Raw genomic sequence first — 24,603 nt, forward strand, 5'->3', positions numbered from 1 at the left:
GCTCTAAAATCAGCAAAAAAAAGGTGTATGAAAACTGTACTGAACATTGTGCAATTAACCATAAAATGAGGCAAAGGTCATATGAACCCTGCCAGACAACATGTTAACCATACAACCATTCCATACACCAAATTTAATTGACCTATTCCTTATAGTATATGCGGGAAAATATAACCATGACAAATTAACAATGACCAATGAACCATGGACATGAGGTCAAGTGAGGAGAAACCCTGATGGATTCCCAGACAGACATAAATCTTACAATCATTCTTCAAGGTCAGAAGAAAATTGCTAGACAGAGAAATACAAGTCGTGATCATTCCATACACCAAATACAGTGCTTATAGTATCTGAGAAATACTTGACATTAATCAATGACTGTGCTGACCTAAGTCTTTGCTCTTACTTTTTAACCCCCCTTGTTTATCAGAAATGCAGCAAATACCAATTTTCACTGGACTGGTTTGACCCAGTATGGTTTTGAACCTGTGACCTCCTGGACTGTTGGCAACAACTACCACAGGAACATTGAGGTGGTAAATATAACTATGACTCAAGATGCAGGACCAAATAATCTGCATTGAAAGAGATATGCTAATGCTAATTATACAACTGCCCTGTATACCAAATATCACTGACTTACAGTAGTGGTTCCCATCAAACTGACCCAATAAAAAACATGTACCTATGCTATGCAAGAGTTTGAAAGTCAATGAATATTAATTAAAGGAATGGGGCCAGAAAATCTCCATGGAATTGATATTTGCCATTATGCCTATTTAACAGCATACCACAGGTCAATGACTTTCCATTAGAGGTTCATCTTAAACTGACTGTATAACAAATGTCTACATGTGAACAACACAAAAGTTTAGAAGTCAATGGACCATGGTTGAGGGTGCAAGGCCAAATAATCTTCATGGACATCATATGTATCAGTGTTCAAACAACTGCATACCAAAAATTATGGTTCCCCTTAAACTGACCTCATTGCAAACTATAAAAATTGTTGATGATGCGAGAAACAGCAAGTATAAGTCTTGTTTTCATCACTTCCTTGAGGTGACACATTAAATGAGCATTTTTTTCAGAGACATTTGAAGAAAAAAATAATCTTGAGCATTTTTATTGATCATAACTTAATACAACATTAATGTTTGAGCCACTTCCCTACAGCTCCCAAAGCAGAACCAAAAGTCTGAAGCATTGAATGTGCTGATCTAGACTGCAACATTAAAGAACCAGCCTCTGCTTTGAATCCATTGTCATTAAGCTGGTTGGCTACTGTTTTCAATAACATATAGTCATGTGATTGTTCATCCACATTCTGATTGGCTAATAGATAATCAATCACAGGTTTGTAATAAACTGTATAAACAATTTGTGGTAGAAGAGTTCTCTTTAACAGGAGATCAAACAACTCTTCATCATCTTTTGCCTAAAATTAAACATAAATATTAAATAAATACACACATGAATTAGGCCAAATAAAATGCTAACTATATAAATTTGTTTATTTGTCTGTGTGGCTATCCAAATTGTTTAGTATCATTTTCTTTTCTTAGCATCTTTACATGTAAGTTGAATACACATGAACATCTAGCCAGGTAACTTTTATACGTGTCTTCAACTGAAAACGGTATCAATAGCTGGAGTAATTGAAGAATTTACTTTATTTCTTTTAAGAATGTTTGAAATCAATAAACAACATAAGCTGTAAAAATATTCATTATAATAAAATTCAGTATGGAAATGGGGAATGTGTCAAAGAGACAACAACCTGACCATAAAACAGACAACAGCAGAAGGTCACCAACAGGTCATCAATGTAGTGAGAAATTCCAGCACCAAGAAGCGTCCTTCAGCTGGCGCCTAAACAAATATATACTAGTTCAGTGATAATGAACGTCATACTAAACTCCAAATTGTACAAAAGAAATTTAACTTAAAACTAATACAACACTAACAAAGGCCAGAGGCTCCTGACTAGGAACAGGCGCAAAATACGGCGGGATTAAACATGTTTATGAGATCTCAACCCTCCCCCTATACCTCTAGCCAATGTAGAAAAGTAAACGCATAACAATACGTTCATTTAAAATTCAATTCAAGAGAAGCCCAAGTCTGATGTCAGTAGATCTAACCAAAGAAAATAAACAAAATGACAATAATACATAAATAACAACAGACTACTAGCAGTAAACTGACATGCCAGCTCCAGACGTTAATTAAACTGATTGAAAGATTATGTCTCCATCATATAAATATCAGGCACAATCCTTCCCGTTAGGGGTTTAATATCATACCATCATAACATATATGAGAAGAACATAACCTGTGTCATGTCAACAACTGGTTTTTAAATAAATGTGTGTTGAAGGCCGTCCTTTAACCTATAATGGTTTAATTTTTAAATTGTTATTTGGATGGAGAGTTGTCTCATTGGCACTCACACCACATCTTCCTATATCTGTTTAGTTCAGATACAAAGACCCTATAAGTGAATCAATAATTATGAATATATAGAAGTCCCTAATAAACAGGGTTTTAATAGGGTTTTTCAACTTTGCCTTCATTCTTGCAGACTTTTCATAAAGCATGTGATAAAATAAGCCTTCAACCTGGCTGGTTAACTATGACTTCATCAATCAGATTATAAAATTGTGATTGCAGGAATGACCAGTTTTGATGGGCCAATTATCATGATTGTCTTCTTTACAAAAATTCAAAATCGGAAACTTGTAAATTGTTAGTGTAGATTTTTACAAAACCCTGTTTCAGGAATTTTTTCATGATCACTATGCTGCACAAAGGACAGAGTCAAAATTGTGTAATGCACACCTAAATCTTGATAGTTGATAGGTATGAATCGTTTCTTCCAATTATAATTTATTAAGTGTCATATAAAAATAAAAACATCATACCTCATCAAGAGCTGCCAATTCTGTGACTGCAGACGACAACATGTCCTTATGTGTGGACAGTAACACAAACTTCACTCCTTCTATTGTGTATTTCTTCTCTATCATTGTGTTATACACATGTCTTACACACTGAAAAACAATTACACATTTTCTATTTTCTACTCTTTTGAAGCTATTAAAACATAACTTTAAAATGTAAATGTCTAAAATTCCAAGTCAGGAATATAAGATTGTTGTTTTCCATTCGTTGATAACATTTGATTTTGTCAATTCTTATTGTCCTCCCCTTTTTAAATCTGCAATGGAGATCATATTTTTGTTATACTTTTTGATAATATCTTTTAGAATATCCTATTATACCTTTAACTTAAATGAAAAGTAATATATTCATAAATCTTTACAATTTCTCTTTGATAACATAAAACATTTACTTCCATTATATTGTATTAAAATTAGAGACAACAGAAGTTTACCCATATTCAAATCAAGATAACAAAGAACTTCGGGAATCAGATGTTATACCACATTTGTGCTCTAAACCCTTGCATTCAATAAGCAAACCCATAAAAAAAACTGGCATGACAAAAATGCCTAAGCATTTCAAATTCAACCACTTAAAAACAGCTTTTTTTTTACATTTTTTCTTCATAGAAGTATCAGTACCTTGTATTTTACAGCAGTTTTGAAATAATTTAATAAAATAAAACACATACCTTAATACCCAGACTGACAGTTTCACAAATAGTTCTGTACTTTGTAACCACCAATGATACAGTCTTAGAATCTGAGGTGTTTATCATAGCACAAAATATGTTTACCCAAACATTCTGTTCTTGGTCACTGAAATAAAGATATCAAAGTCAGTATTCAGTTAACCTAATTTTGATTTATGTATATTGGTATGGTATTACTTTGCCTAGATTTCATTGTTTAAGGTGTATCAAAATGTATACGCAAAACTACTGATTTCTCAGTGCATTTGTTATTGTGTTTGTTGAAAAATGGATAAAAATACCCACATAAAAATATTGATTTCAGGAAATGCGGCATAAAGATACATCAAATTATTTTAAGAATATAGGAAATACCCAACATATTTCTATTTTGAAAGAAACGCTGCCAATTGTTTACAGTTGGTTGCCACCATGAGGGTATAAAGAAAACAAAAATTCTTGTTTACTGTACCAAAAACACATTAATGAATACCAGTTTCTGGCACATTAAGGGTTAAAGGTTGTATACAGAATTTGGTTTAGTTCAGTATATTGCACCCATCTTATTCCACCTACCTGCTACTTGCAGCTTTAAGTGGAGGCCATAGTTGTAGTAAGTCACAAATAGAATTAAAATGATTGTAATTAGTACTCTGGGACAATAACTGTAAAAACAGCTGATGTCTTGCCTTGTCTGTATTTATATCACTTTCTTTGAGCTGCAAAATCAAAATAAATAAGTCTTTAACTTGTAATGTTTTTTTTCATAATATAGGTTCTGATATTATCAACAGTATCGTGAATTTAAAAGAAAACAATTAAACTACCAACTAACTGATCAGTGGCATGGTATCAAATGGTTTAGCAATAAATGGAACAATTTACTGACAAGTGTTAATTTTCTCTCAGAAGTCAAGATAAATCAGAATTGACTTGAGTCTACAAGCTACATCTTTTCGTAAATTAATGCTTTACAACAAGGGTGGTGTGTTTTTTTTCTCTCAGAAAGGATATACTTATTTGAAGAGTACACTAATTCAATGAATAGTATTTTCTTCTTTAATGATCTTAGATTGAAGATGGTCATTGTCAACCAACATTCAAAGACTCTAATGTGGTGGGGATTAGATAAACAAGTACATAAATTTGAGAATTATAATGGGGAATATGTCAAAGAGACAACAGTCAAATCAAAATGCAGAAAACAGCCAAAGGCCACAAATGGGTCTTCAAGAAAGCAAAAAAAAAAGCAATTTTAACTCCTTATAACATACCTGTATATCAGACCATGTTGCCTTGACAACAGCCTCAGTTCTGTATAATGTCAACAAAACTAAATCCTCCTCACTTAACTGGAAACTCTAGAAATAAAAAAGACATTTACAGAATGTTTAACAAGATGGCATGAACATGTACAATGACTGATGGTAAATATCCTACTGAAATAATATACAAAATATAAAATCTTATGATTTTTAAAAAAGGCTCCAAAGAAAACTTTCCTATAACCAAAGGTAAAGAATCATTAATGTACATTTATGTGTATATGCATGCATATATAGGAGTAAATGTTACTAATTTGCAAAACTTTTGTCTGATCCATTTGTCCTTTTAAACAATATTTTATTTTTAAAGTAAACTGATGTAGAAACATTTATGTTAACTGGGAGATCTTTGCTTATATAAAAATATTAGCTACTGGACATTAAGGAAGCAAAAATCAATCAATCTCTTTATAATTCACAATTACACACAATGAAGCTGTAATTGCACTGACGGTAATAACATGTTCACACACAGATACAGCTATTTTCATTTTAAATAATGAGTTGTTGTGTGCATGCAAATTACTTAAATTATTTTAGTTCAAACAACTGGGTACAACTGAATGCCTGCTGAGGTCTGAAACAAAAGAAGCAATAGTTTTTAACAGAAAAAAACAACAGATAAGTTAACACATTTAATGCATAAATAACTGTTCCCAAAATTACCTTTTCTACCATATGTAAGACATCCAGTCTTGGTTGGACTGCTACCCTGTCATCTGAACAGAATGGTCTCAATAAAACCATAACATCTTCTGAGGAGACCAGGTTACCCCTGAAATATAAACAGTAAAGAATGTAAAACATGGAACAAACTGTTTCTCTGTAAAAATCCTGACTTAAGGGCATACGATACAGTTACAGGGGAGGTAATGACGTTGCTAACGTATAATGTTATTTTCGCGACGTCAAACTGTGACATATCGGGAAAAGATGCATTTTTCTACTAATTTTTATCATTCAAACTGATTTAATTTGAAAACGAGTTAATGGACCCCTATTTTTTCAATACAGCAATTTGTTTCATTTTGCCGGCAGATTATATGACCCAAATTTTATAAAACTGTAAATAGAGGATTTTTTTACATTTTGATAAACATGCCGCAAAAAATTACGTACTTTCCTCAATTAATGAACATTTGATAAATATTAGTTATTTCTGAATAATAAAATGCATAATTTTTTTAGGATACTTATAAAAAACAGAAATTACCGATTATTTAACAAAAAACAATTTGTGTTTATCTTTTATAACAAAAAAGTTATGTCTTTCTTTCGAAAATGAAATTACTGCCACAAATCTGAATTTTGAGCAAATATACAAAATTTCGACTTCATTTTACTCAAAAAGTAGCACATGAAGGTATAATTTTTATTACATATTTGATTTAATCAGGTAAACAATAGCCTATATGCAAATTTTCACAAACTTGTAAATACAGGATCAAAACTGTATCGTATGCCCTTAAACAATTGCAGATATGAATTTCAACAGTTCAGGTGTAATACCACCAAATCATGGTACGTCACATCCAATTGTATACGAAAGTAGGTCTAAAAAAATATTCCCTTGAATTTGACTGTTGTAGAAAATTAACCCTGCATTTCAATGCACTTAAATTTTTCTGAGTCATAAACATGTATGTTGGGTGTCTGAAAGCATCATTCCTTTTTGATTTGATGGTCTTATCAAATGTTTTGGAAAGTTAAAGTTACATAGTTTCCAAAGCAGGTAACCAGTATTAAATAACAAGTGTAAAAATTGGGTTGTTTACTTCCGGTGATGGTTACTTTCTTATATGCTTATATGCAATGAAATGTAGTGTGAAATTTTCACTGTAGTACTGGAAAGGATTAAACTTTATACTTGAAAAGTATTTCTTTGGTTAAAATAAAGGTAAATACTGTACATTTTTTTTTAAAGTGCCAATTTAACAAAGACTGATAGGGGAAAATCAATTGTGGTATTACACCTTCACTTGTCTGAAGTAGTCATCTTTAGTTCACTATAAAAAGAGGGTTTTTTATACAGCTGTTTGATTAAAAATATTAAACCACTATAAAGGAAATGGATGATTGGCATATCTTCTGACTCAAAGATGAATCATTTTTTACCAATATTTGAATATTTATGTATAAATGTACTTCATACAGGGGATTCATTTATTTTTATGTATTTTCAAAGCTACTTGATTTCTATGGTTTGTTATATTTTTTATATAACCAGTATTCATATTTTGAATAGAAAGTTCATGTTTTACCTAAAAATCATAGTTTGTTTCCATATCTTATACATTTTTAGATTTTTTATTAATTTAACAAAAAAAAATTCTTGATTCTGTGAATTCAATTTTAAATAATTTTATTTCAAGATTATCATTTCTGTTCTAATAAAAATGGGCAACAGACACTCATTCAGTAGTTCAAGTAACAACCTTACCCTTGATTTTGATGCTCTTCAACATTAAGTACAACTTTCTCAAGTCTGGCAAGAATCTGTTTTTTGTCCAATTCATCTGGGTCTCTGTTATTAAAAATCACATTTCAACTAATTCAAAAAATGTTTTTAAATAAACTTCACCATACAATTTAAGGTGGTACCCAACACTTTAACTAAAATTAACTTGGCTCGTTTAATTTTCTTAAAATTTTGACAAAGTATTTACCTTGACCCTTTAACAAAAATATGAAAATTAATTTTTTTTTGAACCAACCGTTTTATCAGAAAAATTACACTGGTTATATAGGAGTTTGACAAACACTCATTTTGATCTTTTAGAAGCTTAATATCCCTTTAACAACACAACATAATTTAAATGTTTAGATGATTTTACAGAGTTATCTCCCTGTAGTGTTAGGTACCACCTTAAGCAATTGTAGATAATTTAGTATGTTAGTATTATTTGGGTGCTGTCTCATTGACTAAGTTGTAAATTGTTTGTGGTGTCCATGATAACACTATTTTTCTCTAATATAAGTGACTGAATTGTCCATTAATTTTGCCCCTTAGATGTATGGTGATACAAAACTATATAAATAACTGTATACCAGTACAAATAGTCAGCTGTTGTTTGGTATGTTTGCGGTATCCATAGTAACACTTTTCTAACCTAAGAAGCTGTATGTGACTAACAGATACCTTGAATATTACATGTTGCATCATTAAATATTTAAATACCTTAGTATTTGTATGATGTGACCAACAGCTTCCTTTAATGCTGTATGTGGTGTCCATGGTGATGATATATTTACTTTAGTAACTGTATCATGTGACCATTAGCTTCCTTCAATGCTGTATGTGGTGTCCATGGTGATGATATATTTACCTTTGTAACTGTATCAGGTGACTAACAGCTTCCTTAAATGCTGTATGTGGTGTCCATTGTGATGATATATTTACCTTTGTAACTGTATCATGTGACCAACAGCTTCCTTCAATGCTGTATGTGGTGTCCATGGTGATGATATATTTACCTTAGTTACTGTATCATGTAACCAACAGCTTCCTTAAATGCTGAATGTGGTGTCCGTGGTGATGATATATTAACCTTAGTAACTGTATCATGCGACCAACAGCTTCCTTCAATGCTGTATGTGGTGTCCATGGTGATGATATATTTACCTTAGTAACTGTATCAGGTGACTAACAGCTTCCTTAAATGCTGTATGTGGTGTCCATTGTGATGATATATTTACCTTTGTAACTGTATCATGTGACCAACAGCTTCCTTCAATGCTGTATGTGGTGTCCATGGTGATGATATATTTACCTTAGTTACTGTATCATGTAACCAACAGCTTCCTTAAATGCTGTATGTGGTGTCCATTGTGATGATATATTTACCTTAGTAACTGTATCATGTGACCAACAGCTTCCTTCAATGCTGTATGTGGTGTCCATGGTGATGATATATTTACCTTAGTTACTGTATCATGTAACCAACAGCTTCCTTAAATGCTGAATGTGGTGTCCGTGGTGATGATATATTTACCTTAGTAACTGTATCATGCGACCAACAGCTTCCTTCAATGCTGTATGTGGTGTCCATGGTGACACTGGAAACACTTCCATAATGTCTTCTATGAGCTCCACAGTATATCCATTCTCTATCATGTCACAGTATAACTTTTGCATCTAAAAATTTCAATCATATTAGACAAATGGATATTGTTTGTAAAATGAGCCAACAAGCTAACTGTAAAACTTTGTCATTTAACTATTTCAGGATGAATTAAGGGTCCCAGTGTTCTCCCCAGAATTTTCAAATAGCACCCTGTTTTAACAAAAATAAGACACCATGGCCCTTATACTTTCTTTAATAAAATCACCAGGGTACCACATTGCTTTATGACCCTGGGGAAAACACAGGGCCCTGTTAAGTTAAATATCTAAAACAAGAATGTGTTCAAAGTACACAGATGCCCCACTTGCACTATCATTTTCCATGCTCAATAGACCATGAAGTTGGGTAAAAAATCTCCTTTGGAATTAAAATTAGAAAGATCATACCATAGGGAACATGTGTACTAAGTTTCAAGATGTTTGGACTTCAACTTCATCAAAAACTACCTTGACCAAAAACTTTGACCTGAAACTCACACTTTATTTTCTATTTTCAGTGAACCGTGAAATTAGGGTAAAAAGTCTAATTTGGCTTTAAAATCAGAAAGATCATATCATTAGCAACATGCGTACTAAGTTTCAATATGATTAGACTTCAGCTTCATCCTAAAACAACCTTGACCAAAAACCTTAACCTGAAGGGGAACAGACAGACAAAAGGACGAACGAACAGACGAATGAACAGATGGACACACAGACCAGAAAACATAATGCCCCTCTACAATCGTAGGTGGGGCATAAGAATGTACATAAATCCAAATTACCTGCAAATTATCTCCCTTTGACAAATCAAACGTGGCAGCATACTCCACCAACATATCATCACCAGACATTGACAATGATTTAAAACTTTCGTGATTTAAATTCTCTATGTGATTCAGGTATTGCTGTAGAGTGTTGGCAGCATCCTCCCAACTTATCCTGCATCTAGATAGAAAATAATACATTATTCCAGCATCATTTGAATGTACTTTAGTTTGTGTTGCTCAGTTTTTAAGTTTGCTATGTTTTGTGTACTGTTTCTTGTCTTTTGGTCACGTAACTTTTTTGACATGGCTTTGTTTCTCTTTTAATAACATTCTATATTTAGATTCTACCACTGCATTGAGTGTGAATCTTCATGAGACAATTAAATTTTGTCAAAATTGGGCAAATAATGTGTCACCTTAATACAGTGTGGAAATGTTTCTCTTATTATTTAAGACGATTTGTATCAAACAATTTTTCTTTAACAATTATCTGCAAAAGAGATTGTGTTCTTTATAGGAAGTGTCATGAGGCAATCAGTTATACCCAGTTGTTGGAAGATAAACTTGATAGGAAAAGTGTAATACACTATATCAGCACAATTACCACCTCCAAAAAAATACGAAAATATGTGACCAAAAAAAAAACTTTGAACAAGAAATATTTGTTAATTTATGTTTTGACAAAAAAATTATTCACATAAATCTATTTTAAAAACATTTACCAGGCTAGCGCCGGAAAGTAAACATCAGTACGTTGATGGTTTTCTGTAACAAAAGAAGAAGAAGAAGAAGAACTGTTGTTAGATAAATGTATATGATTATATCTATAGTTAGCATCTGTCAAACCTACCCCGAATCATCTTGCTTTTTCTTCTTTCCACCATGTTGTTTAGTAAATTTTAAAGTTCTTTTTACTATTTCTTGTCTACATTCAACCTCTAGCTGAAAATAGTAATGTTTCAAGTATGATATATGGTTATAGAAAAAAATGGGTCTCAAGATCATAATGGAAACATGTCAAAATAATTTTGGATGATGAAACATGAGATAATAAAAAATATTATAAATAGAAGAATTTGTTCATATGAATCAGATAGCCCCAGCTGGAGAGTCAAGTTTTTGAGCATAGAAATCAAACATTCCTTCAGTACATACAACAGTGAGAGAAATTATTCAGTAATAAAGAGGCATAACTCGAGAACAGTTAAAGTAATAGGCATTTTTTTAGTGTGTTGCTTTCTTATTGACAGATATCACCACATCTCCATCTATACATTTTGAATCTCCAACAAAAAGACTTTGTTATGACAATAAAATACAATATCTTCATCAAAGCAGTCAAACATTCCTATCACTTTTATTTAGAGCATATATAACTCACAAATACCTGAATGGCACTGTAAAGATTGATTCTGTCTTATTTAGTTGGTTTTTTTTTTTATTTAAAACTATGACCTACCTTTAACCTTGACTGTTCTGAGAAAACAATCTCATCAATAAAATTGATAACATCAACTGGTAGTAACTTCTGTAATGATTCTCCACTACCTTCATATCTATGTACCCAGGCAGCCTGAAATATACAGAATCCTAGAACTTCAGAAATGTAAAATAAAATTGAGAATGGAACATTATATATAAGTATAGATTCTACCACTGCATTGAATAAGATACCATATTCCCAAACTTGAGACAAGTATAGTTTTTATTCTAAAACAACACCATACATTGGATATAAGATTCGACATTGTTAATGAATTCTTGGCATGTTTATTTGGTGTTTTATTCTTATGACTTATGGTATAGATAGGTAAAGGTGCACATAAAAGCGGTTTAACCTTACCACAAGTACGGCTATCTGGTCCAGAACTCGTTTCTTTTTTCAGAGGAGTCTGGTAGTTAGTTGTTTGTGTGGTCTATACCATACTCGTTCTGTCCAATATTTTGCTAATTTTTTTTTTAATATATTATTGATATTCATTTATTCTGTCCTTAGTTCCTATGCATTCCACATATCAGTTTTACAAACACAGATTTATGATGCTTTAAAAATTATATATATATCATAAATAAACAATGTGATTTACAGCTGAAGAAATTGGGATTGCTATCATTTTCAGCACTTACAGTTGAATCTGGTACTTTCTTTGTATCTGTACTCCAGAATTGTTTTACAGCCCAAGCACAATGTACTACACTGGGATGTAAAAATCCACCAGTCTGAAAATTATAGGTAAAAGATATAATCATTTTTCAGAACGTAATACATGTAAGTAGGAAATGAACACATATATATAATCATATAATATATAATCATTTATAATATAGAATCATTTATAATATAGAATCATTTTTCAGAACGTAATACATGTAAGTAGGAAATGAACACATTTTTCAATGTTATCATTGTTTTAAAGCCCTCTTTTTCATTTTTATCTTAAGGTGTGCAAAACTGCAAGAATTAAAAATTAACTATATGGAAATATTAATCATATTCAGTTAGTATGGTTGACCTCATGGAAATGTTATCAATTATTTCGAGTCAATTTAGCAATTGATTTGCATTAGCTATAACAGCAAGTATCCTGTTTTCAAAATAAGAAATATAAAATTGTTGGGGTAAGTGCATAGTGCAATAGTTGTATTGTTCTACATCTGCAACCTTGTTTGTGATTTTACAAACAAGAATGTGACTCCAGTACACGGAAGCCCCATCTGCACTATCATTTTCTATGTTCAGTGGAACGTGACAATGGGGGTAAAAACTATAATCAAGTTTCAAGTGGATTGGACTTTAACTCCGTCAAAAACTACCTTGCCCAAAAACTTTAACCTGAAGTGAGACGATGGACGAATGAACAAACGAATGAATGAACGAACGAACGAGCGAATGAACTAATGAACAATGAAAGAACGAACGCACAGACCAGAAAACATAATGCCAATAAATGGGGCATAAAAAAACATAGTGTTGTCCAATTTAACTATAGCTTTCTCAAATGCTTGAATGTAAATATAACTTACCCCATCAGGTATTTTATTTGCCAGTTTAGCAATGACTGTCACATTAGTGGGGGTCAGAACAGGGATTATATATTTGACTGGACTGCTTAAACCATTCATCAATTGTTTACAATCCAAACCTACAAAACGAAAAAATGTTTGCCATTAAAACATTTTATTTCTATTCTTAAATTAATTTTTTATCTTATATCATATACTATTGAATTTTATATATTAAGAAATCCTGTGCTATTATCTCTGGAAATTAAAAGGTGCAATTCAAAATATTTCTACTGAACACTTTAGATTCATTTATCTTCACAGTTTGAGTACTTCTTTTCAAAGATTAAGGAAAAACGGTATATCTATGGATATTTCATTTCATGGGTTTTTTTAAAGTTTGAATAAAAGGCAACATTCAATTTATACTTCTTTGAAACTTTTAAAATTCAGTGTTTCTTAATACCCACAAAATTACCAAAAATTGGTACCACACGAAAAATAATAAATCCAAAATATACCAAGATAATTATCAGTCCTTTCAAACTTACCTATAGCAACCCCTTTGAGTCTTTTCAGCAGCTTCAGATGATTATCAGCTGTAATTCCTCCCTGTTTTACATCGCCCACTCCAGCCAGTAGAGTGAAGTAATATATTAAAGTGGTATGATCTGTACCGTCCAGGTCAGGGTAAATACTGGTCCTCATTCTCTCAGCAAAGACTTCAGGCTGACTTATCAAGGTTGGAACAATATTCTTATTCTTCACTCTCTCCTCTATTTCTTCTATAGCAAGACTGAAAATATTAATATCAAGCAGAGATTATAAATTAACCGTTAATATTTTTGTAAAGATGAAATAATGTTGATAATTTTTGTCTCTACTAGAATTGTTATGTAGGGGGAATGAAGAGCTGTACCATGAGCCCATGATACAGCAGTTGCTTTTTTAACAAATAAAGGTTCATTAGTCCTCAATGTCGTATCAGAAATTATTAAAAAAAAAAATATATAAAAGGGAGCTTATTGTCGCTGGGCTTCCAAAATGTTGTATATGACTTTTTGGGCTAAAAATACTTTTTGACACCAATAGTCTGGGCGGGACGAAATCTTTGGTATTACAAAATAGCATACAGTTAGACCAATCAAAATGTTTGAAATAAGAAATATTACAAAATTGCCAATGTGAGTTGTTTGTAACGTTTACTTCCAAAATGTTGTATGAAAACTTGAAAATAATGGCTTTGGGAATAAAATAATTATACATTTCTTTATTTCTGAAAAGTTTTCGGATATCCAGAAATGTAAAAGTTTTTATTTCAATGCCATTTACAAAAATGTTCAAGTTCACATATGACATTTTGGAAGCATGCATTTTGTCAAAATTTTCAAAGCCTGTTTGTGAGATATTTTTTCTTGAAAAATTTGTAATTTACAACATTTTGGAAGCCCAGCAACGTTATTTTAATAGATATGAACCAGACACTAATTGTCATAAAAATTGGTTTAAACCTTTTTGAGTTATTATCCAACATGTTCAGGATGGATGAATGGACAGACAAACAATGGTATGACAAACTACATCTTGTTAAGGATGTTCGCTTGTCATGTTTTGAAATTTTTGTTAGATTTTCTGAATCCTCTGGTTTTTATCCATTTGAATGCCTTAAAAAATGGGTGTATAAAAAATATCTGTGTATATATGTACAAATTTCTAATAATAAGTACAGTGAGTTAATCATGCAGTTCATCATATCTGGTTCATTGTAAATTCAAAAATAAAAGACAGTATTTATTCCTCAGTCTTTACTTTTTTGTGTATTATGTTATGGACAGTTGTTGATTTTTCATACTTGAGGATATCAATTGCTTTCTCTGCTATAATGTTGTCAGTAATTTCTTTTACCCTTTGGTATCTTTCAACTATTTTTTAATGCAAATTGCAGACAACAATTGAAAATGCATATTTGCTTCTAATCATTTTGTAGTTGAACATTTTTAATGGAAATAAAACATTGTTAGATGTCCTGTTAACATGATAATTTCCGTAAGAATCAATAATACTTACCCACTATCAAATAAGAACTCAAGATGTGACATGTAGAGCTCCCACAAAGGTATACCATATCTCTCTGCCAGGTTACAGGCTACATTATACATCTCATCATTAACACTCCTGTAATACATATATTGTTTATACTGGTTAAAATTAAAATTAAATTAAATGCATACATGGAAGCAAAGAATTTATACAAGTCTATTGTAATCTTGTTTTATTCCTTAAGAGTAGATTTGAAAAACTATACTGAATTATTTTCATTTAACACTTTAATTCTGTCAACTTTCAGATCTGACCTTGAACCCTATATATAAATAAAGATAATGGCAAAAAAATCATTGCAGAATATTTGTGTAGATTTTACACAGCTGTAGAAAAATCTTTGCTTATAATATTTTGAGTTGTTAGGTACTTATAGGTTATATAAGTTATGTTTATACATAGTTTGATTTTCATTAAACTCAGTAGTCATTATTTTTAGGTTTTTCCCATAAGAAGTTGTGTATTAAAAACCTGTGTATGCTGCCTTGAGTATCCATTTATTCAAATGCTGATTAAGCAGTTATAAGACTAATATTGGCTCTAATAGCAAAAAAAAAAAAAAAAATTGCCTCCCACCAACCCCTCCTTTCACCTTCAATATTGCTATGACAGGGGATTCAATCTCAGCACGGTTTATATATTTCATCAATGAAATTTTATCACTGGTTGTTTCAAAACTTTATCTCATCCCAAAGAATTTGTGGGGATAAACTGTCAAATTTCATACAAATTCATTCCAACACCAATTCAACATCAACACAACTAGGCTTCCTCATACCCTCCTTACAGGCTTCCTCATAGCCTCATAGGCATGATAACCTCTAGGCTTCCTAATAACCTCACGCATTTATTTTGAACCATCGTTCAAATTAGATTGGTGTGATGTCAAGCATGGGGTCTCTACTTTGCCTAACTTTTCAGTATGCACATAGCTAGGCTCTTGGTTTAGGCATGGAGCAAAAAAAAAAATTTTCTAGCTGAGTGCCAAATTATAAGTGATGTTTATACAAATAAATAAAAGTTTTAATTCAATTATGATGTATGATTAATTCAAACATGGATACCAATGGCATTGCTACACAATATTTCACAGGAGTTTATTTACGAGATAGGTTATAACAGGAAAAATTAAGATGATAATAATGTTGATGTAAGCACTTAATCCATAATTTTACATATCATAAGTTCAAATGGTGAGTTTTGAAAGAAATCAGGGGTAATTAAATTATTTAAATTACTATGAACTCATTATTTCAAAATTAAAAAATCTAAATACATGGTTAGATTCAGCATGTTTTTGTTTTTTTTGATGAAATCAAACAAAAATTAAATTTTTGACCAACTTGAAAACTGGGCCCATAATCAAAAATCTAAATAAATGTTTAGATTCAGCATATCAAATAACCCCAAGAATTATTTTTTTGTTAAAATTACACCAAGTTTGATTTTGGACCCTTTGGACCATAATGTAGACCAAATAGAAAACAGTACCAAAATTAAAAATTGAAAAACACTGTTAGATTTGGCATATCAAAGAACCCCATTAATTAATTTTTCTATGAAATCAAACAAAGTTTAATTTTGAAAACCAATTTGGACCAACTTGAAAGCTGGTCCCATAATCAAAAATCTAAATACATGTTTAGATTCAGCATATCAAAGAACCCATAGAATGCAATTTTTGTTCAAATTAAACTTAAGTTTAATATTGGACCATTTGGACCATAAAGTAGATCAATTTGAAAACGAGACCAAAAATTCAAAATTTAATCACACGGTTAGATTCAGCATATCAAATAACCCCATTAATTCAATTTTTGATGAAATCAAACAATGTTTAATTATAGACCCTTTGGACTTTAATGAGGACCAATTTAAAAACGGAGTCAAAAATCCAAAAAGTTATTACATGGTTAGATTCAGCATATTTAAGAACCCCAAGAGTTCAGGAATAAAATCCCATTGAAATTGGTCAAGAAACAAGCAATTTATAAGAAGTATTACCAAAGTATTGTATTTTACCCCTTTTTGGCCCCTAATTCCTGAACAGTTAGGGTCATACCACCTAAATCAATCTCAACCTTCCTTTTTTTGTTAGAACTTTGTGGTACAATTTCAGAAGGATCCATACACTTATACACAAATTATTGTCTTGAAACTAGAAAAATACTTATTTGGACCCCTTTTTAGGACCTTAGTTCCTTAACTGTTGGGACCATAACCCCTAAATCAATCCTAACCTTCCTTTTATGGTTTCTAACATTGTGTTTAAATTTCATAGAGATCCATTCACTTAAACTAAAGTTATTGTCCAGAAACTAAGTGTCGTCTGAAAACAATGACGTTATACCAATATACGGCCGCAAAATTTTTTGCAGTTGTATAAAAATTAAGTCACAACTTTTAAAAAACATCTTTATACATGGTGTTAATTCTAAATTCATGTTTCCCTATAATAAAACCGTAACAAAAGAAAAACTTTGATTCACTAAAACAAAGGACATTGTTCAAATGGAAAATAAATAAATACAAAAGAAAAATATATTTTAAATCTTAATTAAACAATGGAAACTATTGTTTATGTCATAGGACGGTTAATTATACTTGAAGTATATATATAAGTTTGACAATTCAATCTTAAAATCTTCAAACAATGCACATTATTTATGAAAGTAATTAATATGATTTACTTTAAACACCTAATTAGTTCAATTTCACAAATAAATAGTATATGTATATCTAACAATAATGGCGTTCTCTCAGTCTGTTATAAGAAGTCAAGCTCCAGTTAAATGTGGAATATGTGAAACTGACCGACCAATAAAGTGGAAGTGTATTAACTGTAGTAAATTACTGTGTAATCGTTGTAAAGGAAAAGTATATTCAACCGTAAAAGACACACAGAATCACCAAGTAGTTAACATTAAAGATGTGTGTAAAAAGACTGTTGTAGAACTGAAAATAAATAAACAATATCAAACTGAACTGTCTACAATAAGTTATTTGTCTTATTGTCATGATGATTCACTGTGGAAAAGTAGTTACACAGATAAAGTATTACAGAGAGTAAAACCTGAGGGAACCAAACTGAACATACTATCCAGCTTTAATATCAATGTCCTTGGTATGGCTGTTACTCAATCAAGTGATCTACTTATATCTACAGGGAAACCAAGATTAAAACAAATCAGTAGTAATACTGGTACACTAACAGACTCAGTATTTAATGTGTCACCATTAGTTCCTACAGCATTGCATATCACCAGTGACAATAAAGTTCTAGTAGGATGTGTTAATAAAGACTACCCTAAACCAGGAAGAAGAGTTGTAATACTAATGAATAAAAATGGAGACCAAGAGAGAGTGTATGAACATGATCAAGATAAACAACTTATATTCACTGATTCCTGGAGTATCACCAGTACCAGTAATGGGAATATACATGTGTTGGATGGAGTAAGTGGACATAGAGTAGTAGTGTTAGGACAGGGTGGGGATATCATCAATATATATACAGGAGATACAGAGATCAACAAGGACATACCATTCATACCAACAGGCATAGTAACAACGCCTAGAGACAATGTTATTTTAGCTGATATGGAGACTAGTACACTTCATATCCTGAACAATGCTGGCCTGCTGATGACATATTATAAAACAAGTGACATAAACATATTGTTCCCACATTCTCTCGCATTCTCTCCAACAGGACAACTATACATAGGATGTAATACACCAGCAGGCAGAACAACCAAGAAGGCTAAGATATGTGAAGTGACCATATCAGGATGTTAAAACATTCACACACCATTTATATTCATATATAAACTATGAACATTTTATGTCTGCTGGTAGTAACTTTACAAATTTGTCTCAAGTTTATATCTTTATGAAAACTGTCTAATAGATTGAATAATTGTGTGCGCCTCTTATTTGTTATTGAATTATATTAATCGGTGACAATATTCGGATGTTTAAACATTTGTTTAATATTTACATTTTACATAAATATATCATGTATACAAACTATTGCTATGGGCCAGGTGAGCTTATAAAAAGGAGAGAAAAAAAAACAACGGTGGGAAATAAAAAAAACCTAAGGTTATATAAACTAGAGGCTCTCAAGAGCTTGTGTCGCTCACCTTGGTCTATGTGCATATTAAAAAATGGACACAGATAAATTCATGACAAAATTGTGTTTTGGTGATGCTGATGTGCTTTTAGATCTTTATTTACTGAACATTCTTGTTGCTACAATTATCTCTATCTATAATGAACTTGGCCACAGTTGGAAAGTATTTTCTAAAAATTTACAAAAATTTACAAAAAATTATGAAAATTGTTTAAAATTGACTATAAAGGGCAATAACTCCTTAAGGGGTCAACTGACCATTTTGTTCATGCTGACTTATTTGTAGATCTTACTTTGCTGAACATTATTGCTGTGTACAGTTTATCTCTATCTATAATAATATTCAAGATAATAACCAAAATCTAATTACTAATTAGGGGGCAACAACCAAACAACGGGTTGTCTGATTTGTCTGAAAATTTCAGGGCAGATAGATTTTGACCTGATAAACAAATGAAAACCCTATCAGATTTGCTCTAAATGCTTTGGTTTCAGAGAAATAAGCCAAAATCTATATTTCACCCCCCCTATGTTCTATTTTTAGCCATTGCAGCCATCTTGGATAGTTGGCCGGGTCAGGCCACACAATTTTAAAACTAGATAACCCAATGATGATTGTGGCCAAGTTTGGTTTAATTTGGCCCAGTAGTTTCAGAGAAGATTTTTGTAAAAGAATACTAAATTTTTGAAAAATGGTTTAAAATTGACTATAAAGGGCAATTACTCCTTAAAGGGTCAACCTGTCAATTTTGATCATGCTTACTTATTTGTAGATCTTACTTTGCTGAACATTATTGCTGTTTACAGTTTATATCTATCTATAATAATATTCAAGACAAGAGGCTGTCACAACGACAGCAAACCGGATTTATTAACATTTATTTGTGTCCTGGCAATATCACAAGAACCATTACTGATGAATGGTGAAAGTGAAAATCGTCAATATCAAATTTGACCTCCATTTTGTCATCAGTATCAACATATTAAAATTTGAAAAGCTTAGATTGAATGGTTCATGATTAAATGCAACAACGTGAATGGAAACGCCATTTTACGGTCTTTCAAACACCATAACTCCTGAAAGGTAAAAGTCAAAATCGTCATTATTGAACTTGACCTCTATTTTGTCATCAGTAACAACATATAAAAAAATTCAAAAGCTTTGGTTGAATGGTTCATGAGAAAATGCACGGACACGACTGGAAACTCCATTTTTCAATCTTTCAAGAACCATAACTCCTGAACGGTAAAAGTCAAAATCGTCATTATTGAACTTGACCTCCATTTTGTCATCAGTAACAACATATTAAAATTTGGGAAGCTTTGGTAGAACAGTTCATGTGTAAATGCACGGACACGACTGGAAACTCCATTTTTCAATCTTTCAAGAACCATAACTCCTGAACGGTAAAAGTCAAAATCGTCATTATTCAACTTGACCTCCATTTTGTCATCAGTAACAACATTTTTGACATCATGTAGGTTTCTGACACTAATCAAATGTCAATATAGTACAAATCTAATACGCAATACTGTGCAATTAAAGATTTCTTCTTGAAGCTTCAAAAATTTGAAATTTGAGAAATTTTGAAAAAAAAAAATTGAAACCCCTTGAAAAAGGGGACTCCCCAAACTTTTTGAATCCCCCTTAGAGCAATTACCCCCAAACAAACTCGATCCCAGCCTTTCCATTGTAGTATATGGAACCTTGTAGTTCAATTTCAGAGAGATCCATACACTTAAACACAAGTTATTGTCCAAAATCTACAAAAGTGCATGTTTTTGGCCTCTTTTTGGTCCTTTATTCCTATACTGTTGGCACCATAACCCCCAAAATGAATTCACACCTTCCACTTGTGGTATTTAACATTGAGGTACAATTTCAGAGCAATTGAAATACTTATACACAAGTTAATATCCTGAAAGAAGAAAAATGCTTGTTTTGGGTCCCTTTTGGGCCCCTAATTTCAAAACAGTTGGGACCATCATCCCAAAAATTAATCCTTACCTTCCTTTTGTGGTATTGAACCTTCTTATTAAATTTCATAGATATCCATTTACTTAAACTAAAGTTATTGTATGGACACCAAATGTGTCTTCGGACGACGCAGACATCATAACATTATATGATCCCACTATGTGGTCGTGTTAAAAACCACAAGTTTTCAATTTTCAATTTAATGAATAAAATTCCAAGAAGTACCTTGATTATAGGAAATAAAATTTCAAAACTGTCTAGCCATGTTTTATTCTAAGAGCTAGTGGTTATTTGGCTCTTCTACATGGATAATTTTGTAGCTTAAAAAGGATGGAATTGGTGAAAAATATAAATAAAATATTTCTAAACTATTTTTTATCAGCAGCAAGCAATTATTTAAAAGAAGATGAAAAGTAATTCATAATAATGCTTACATAGTCAAACCGAGTATGGTTTCTTTTTTATATTCTGGATCATCAGTAAATCTCTGAATATCAACACCTGAAATAATTAAACATACCGGTATGAAATAATTTAACATATGAAATAATTTAACATACATTTGTATATCAAGTTGTATTCTGCAAACATTAACAATATTGTCTGAGAGGTTTTTTTTTTTAATATAAGATATTCAGTTACTGCTTTTTTGAACAGATGCACTTGTTAAATATTAATTCACAAGAAAAGTTTTCTCTTTCTTTTTGTATTATAATTATCTATATCATGGTGAATTTGTCAATAAAAAGTACAATAATAACTTGGACATGCAGAATATTTACCTTATCATTAAACATATCAAGACATTTTTGTCTTCTTCAAATTTTTGGTTGAATTATCAATTAATTTAACTCAATATTTCATGTTGGATACAAAATATACAAAGTCCTTGATTCAGGACTCAGGAGAAATCATACACCAATAATCTTTCAAAATTCACATGGGAAATTGGAAAATCTGATTTTTTTTATCCAGAATCATATATCAAAATGTATTATTCAAACATACCGCTTCCAATCCTAACTAAAGTTCTGGCCTGAATATAATCTTCAAATGATTCATAACACTTCTTTAACTTTTCTACAAGGTCAAGGACATCCTGAGGCCAGTCAAGGTCATCTCTATTGTTAACAAAGTTAATAACTCTCTGTATGAGTTTGACAGGATCAAGTCTATATAAAGGACTGGGATCTGGAATAGCTGTAGGTTTGACAGAGGCATAGATTTGTAAAGCATAGTAATACAAGGTCAGCTGCTGGGTTATAGCTGTTTTAGGGAAATCATCAAAAAACCTCTCCACATCTTTCGTCTAAAAAAAGAAGAATCCAATACATTAGATAAGTCTATACTACCTTGTTTTTCATAACAAAAATGAAATAATTTAACCAATCCAAGTATTTTTAATACAGTGGAATCAGTTATTTTTCGTGGGTACTAATTTTCAAGGACTAGAGAAAACTTGTATGGTCATGGATATCTAATTTCATGGTTTTGCTGAAGTCTGCATATAAGCCTATAGCAAATTTGCCACTTGTTGAACACTTAATTTCGTTGTACCAACACAATCCAAGAAAATTTGTATCCAATGAATAATAATGAATTAACAGTATCAAATATATAATAATATTTCAGTGACAGAAGAGCGAATTCATTTATCAATTGCATTGAGCATGAGTTAGTCATGTTAGTAATAAGTTTCTAATGTGTGATCTTTTTCAATAACATTTGTCCAACGTGATAATAATATTTTTCATTGTTTATCTATTTACAACCAAATGGAAAATTTCCTTAATTCAAGTGCAATTTAACATTCTTATTTACACAATTAAAGAATGATTAAAATTCAGAAGTTTATCAAATCTATTTCCGAGATAAAAAACTCAACTACACTAACCTCTGGTAATGCTAATAGATATGCTAAGCCTAGTGAACTATCTACTGGAAACTTTGTTTTTGCTAGCTCTAGTAAAACTGAAATATAAATTGTAACAATTTAATTATATGAGTGATTCTGGTATTTTTAAGGCTGCATAAAGAAGATAACAATTGCTGTTAAACAATGTCTATTTTAAATACAAATCTTCAAAAATTTTGGACAGGATTATATGACTTCTCAAGGTAGTTTTATACATTTTTTAACAAATTCAAACAAAATTCGAAGCTGTTTGGATAAATATAAATGATAATATTGTTTTACCATATATATTGAGCTAACCTACCTTCAGGTGATGACTGAGTAGTCTCCCCTTCTGTTAACATTTCCTCCAGTTTAGCTGTTCTCAGTATGCTTTCACTTAAAGCTGTGGAACTACATTCAGATTTACACCTTGTATAATCTACAACAGCCTGAAAAAACACAACCACATGTCAGATCTGCAAAGTGTATCAATATTAGAAGAAAAAAAAATACCGGACAAATAAAAAGACACAAGTGCTACTTCAAACCATCACTTATAAAATTCTCCACAAGGGAGATCTCTTCATTTGAAAGCTTGAATATATTTACTTATCTTTTTAAGCCATTAATTATCATTCTGATCAAAACTTTTTTATCTTGGTATTTAGGAAGTAACTTTAAAATAAATTTTAAAACAACACTTTATTTTTTTTATTGTTTAATCTTTAATTTCAAGTTTTAGATGGTATTGTTGTATATTGAATGTTACATGTACTTGGTAAAACATTTTTAACCCTGAAAGTATTTTTGCAACACACACAGAAAAAATGCTTAGAAAAAGAGACCTGATCTACCTTAAAAGATACAAATAATGCAAAGATCTAGTACTTACATAATCAGGATGACTTGGTGTGATGAATTCTTCATAAAATGGATGGCATCCTTGCTTTTCAAACTTGTCATTATCATATACAACTGTCTCAGAAACTTGTCGTCTGGTTGGTTGTTTCAATGATTTAATTGTTTTTTGCCACCATTTTGTGTCTGCAACTGTTGACAACACAGCTTTTGTTGTCTTGGTTGTGGAGGACAAAATCTCTGGTGTATGCTGCAGAGCAGCTGTTGCAGACAGTGGTGCCCTCTCAGTTGATTTGTCATCAACTTCCATGTCAGTGTGAATAGTGCTGTATAACATCTAAAAGTATTACCAAATATTAGTACAATTTACCAGAATGCATTTCTAGAGTCCAACACTTATACTTGTACAACTTTCATACAACTAATTCAGATTGAGATGAGTAGACATTTATTACATTTTTTTTTGGGTAGCAATTTGCATCAAAAACTTTATCTTTAAATGAAGGGTAAACAGTAAACGTGACGCCACACAAATTCTAACTTGTTTTGTGATAATAAGCATTGTGTATAAGTTGCATGACATTTGGTTGAAGCAACCTCAAGTTAGAGAGAGAATTAAACTTGGGACATCCATACAGACTGACAAGGGTAACACTTAATGCCCTTCATGATAGCAGGGTTATAAAACTAGAGGCTCTAAAGAGCCTGTGTCGCTCACCTTGGTTTATGTGAATATTAAACAAAGGAAGCAGATGGATTCATGACAAAATTGTGTTTAGATGATGGTGATGTGTT

The 24,603-nt window shown here is 31.4% G+C and overlaps 1 protein-coding gene across 1 annotated transcript in view; it reads right to left on the reverse strand.

Annotated features, from left to right (window-relative positions):
• Positions 1–1,113: 1,113 nt before the first annotated feature.
• LOC134715755 (NBAS subunit of NRZ tethering complex-like) overlaps positions 1,114–24,603 on the reverse strand; it is a 65,548-nt gene continuing 42,058 nt past the window's right edge. The window contains exons 40-59 of the mRNA XM_063578170.1: positions 23,843–24,145; positions 23,273–23,399; positions 22,948–23,024; positions 22,062–22,362; positions 21,488–21,554; positions 14,908–15,015; positions 13,392–13,636; positions 12,862–12,980; positions 11,965–12,057; positions 11,297–11,410; positions 10,688–10,779; positions 9,853–10,015; positions 8,958–9,100; positions 7,406–7,489; positions 5,632–5,740; positions 4,915–5,001; positions 4,217–4,359; positions 3,641–3,767; positions 2,928–3,056; positions 1,114–1,441 (exon numbers count right to left, since the gene is read on the reverse strand). Coding sequence (XP_063434240.1) covers positions 1,154–1,441; positions 2,928–3,056; positions 3,641–3,767; positions 4,217–4,359; positions 4,915–5,001; positions 5,632–5,740; positions 7,406–7,489; positions 8,958–9,100; positions 9,853–10,015; positions 10,688–10,779; positions 11,297–11,410; positions 11,965–12,057; positions 12,862–12,980; positions 13,392–13,636; positions 14,908–15,015; positions 21,488–21,554; positions 22,062–22,362; positions 22,948–23,024; positions 23,273–23,399; positions 23,843–24,145 — 2,919 coding nt within the window. The 3' untranslated portion in view covers positions 1,114–1,153. The remainder of the gene's footprint in view (positions 1,442–2,927; positions 3,057–3,640; positions 3,768–4,216; positions 4,360–4,914; positions 5,002–5,631; positions 5,741–7,405; positions 7,490–8,957; positions 9,101–9,852; positions 10,016–10,687; positions 10,780–11,296; positions 11,411–11,964; positions 12,058–12,861; positions 12,981–13,391; positions 13,637–14,907; positions 15,016–21,487; positions 21,555–22,061; positions 22,363–22,947; positions 23,025–23,272; positions 23,400–23,842; positions 24,146–24,603) is intronic.

Source organism: Mytilus trossulus, chromosome 4, assembly GCF_036588685.1.
Source record: "Mytilus trossulus isolate FHL-02 chromosome 4, PNRI_Mtr1.1.1.hap1, whole genome shotgun sequence".
NCBI lineage: Eukaryota > Metazoa > Mollusca > Bivalvia > Mytilida > Mytilidae > Mytilus > Mytilus trossulus.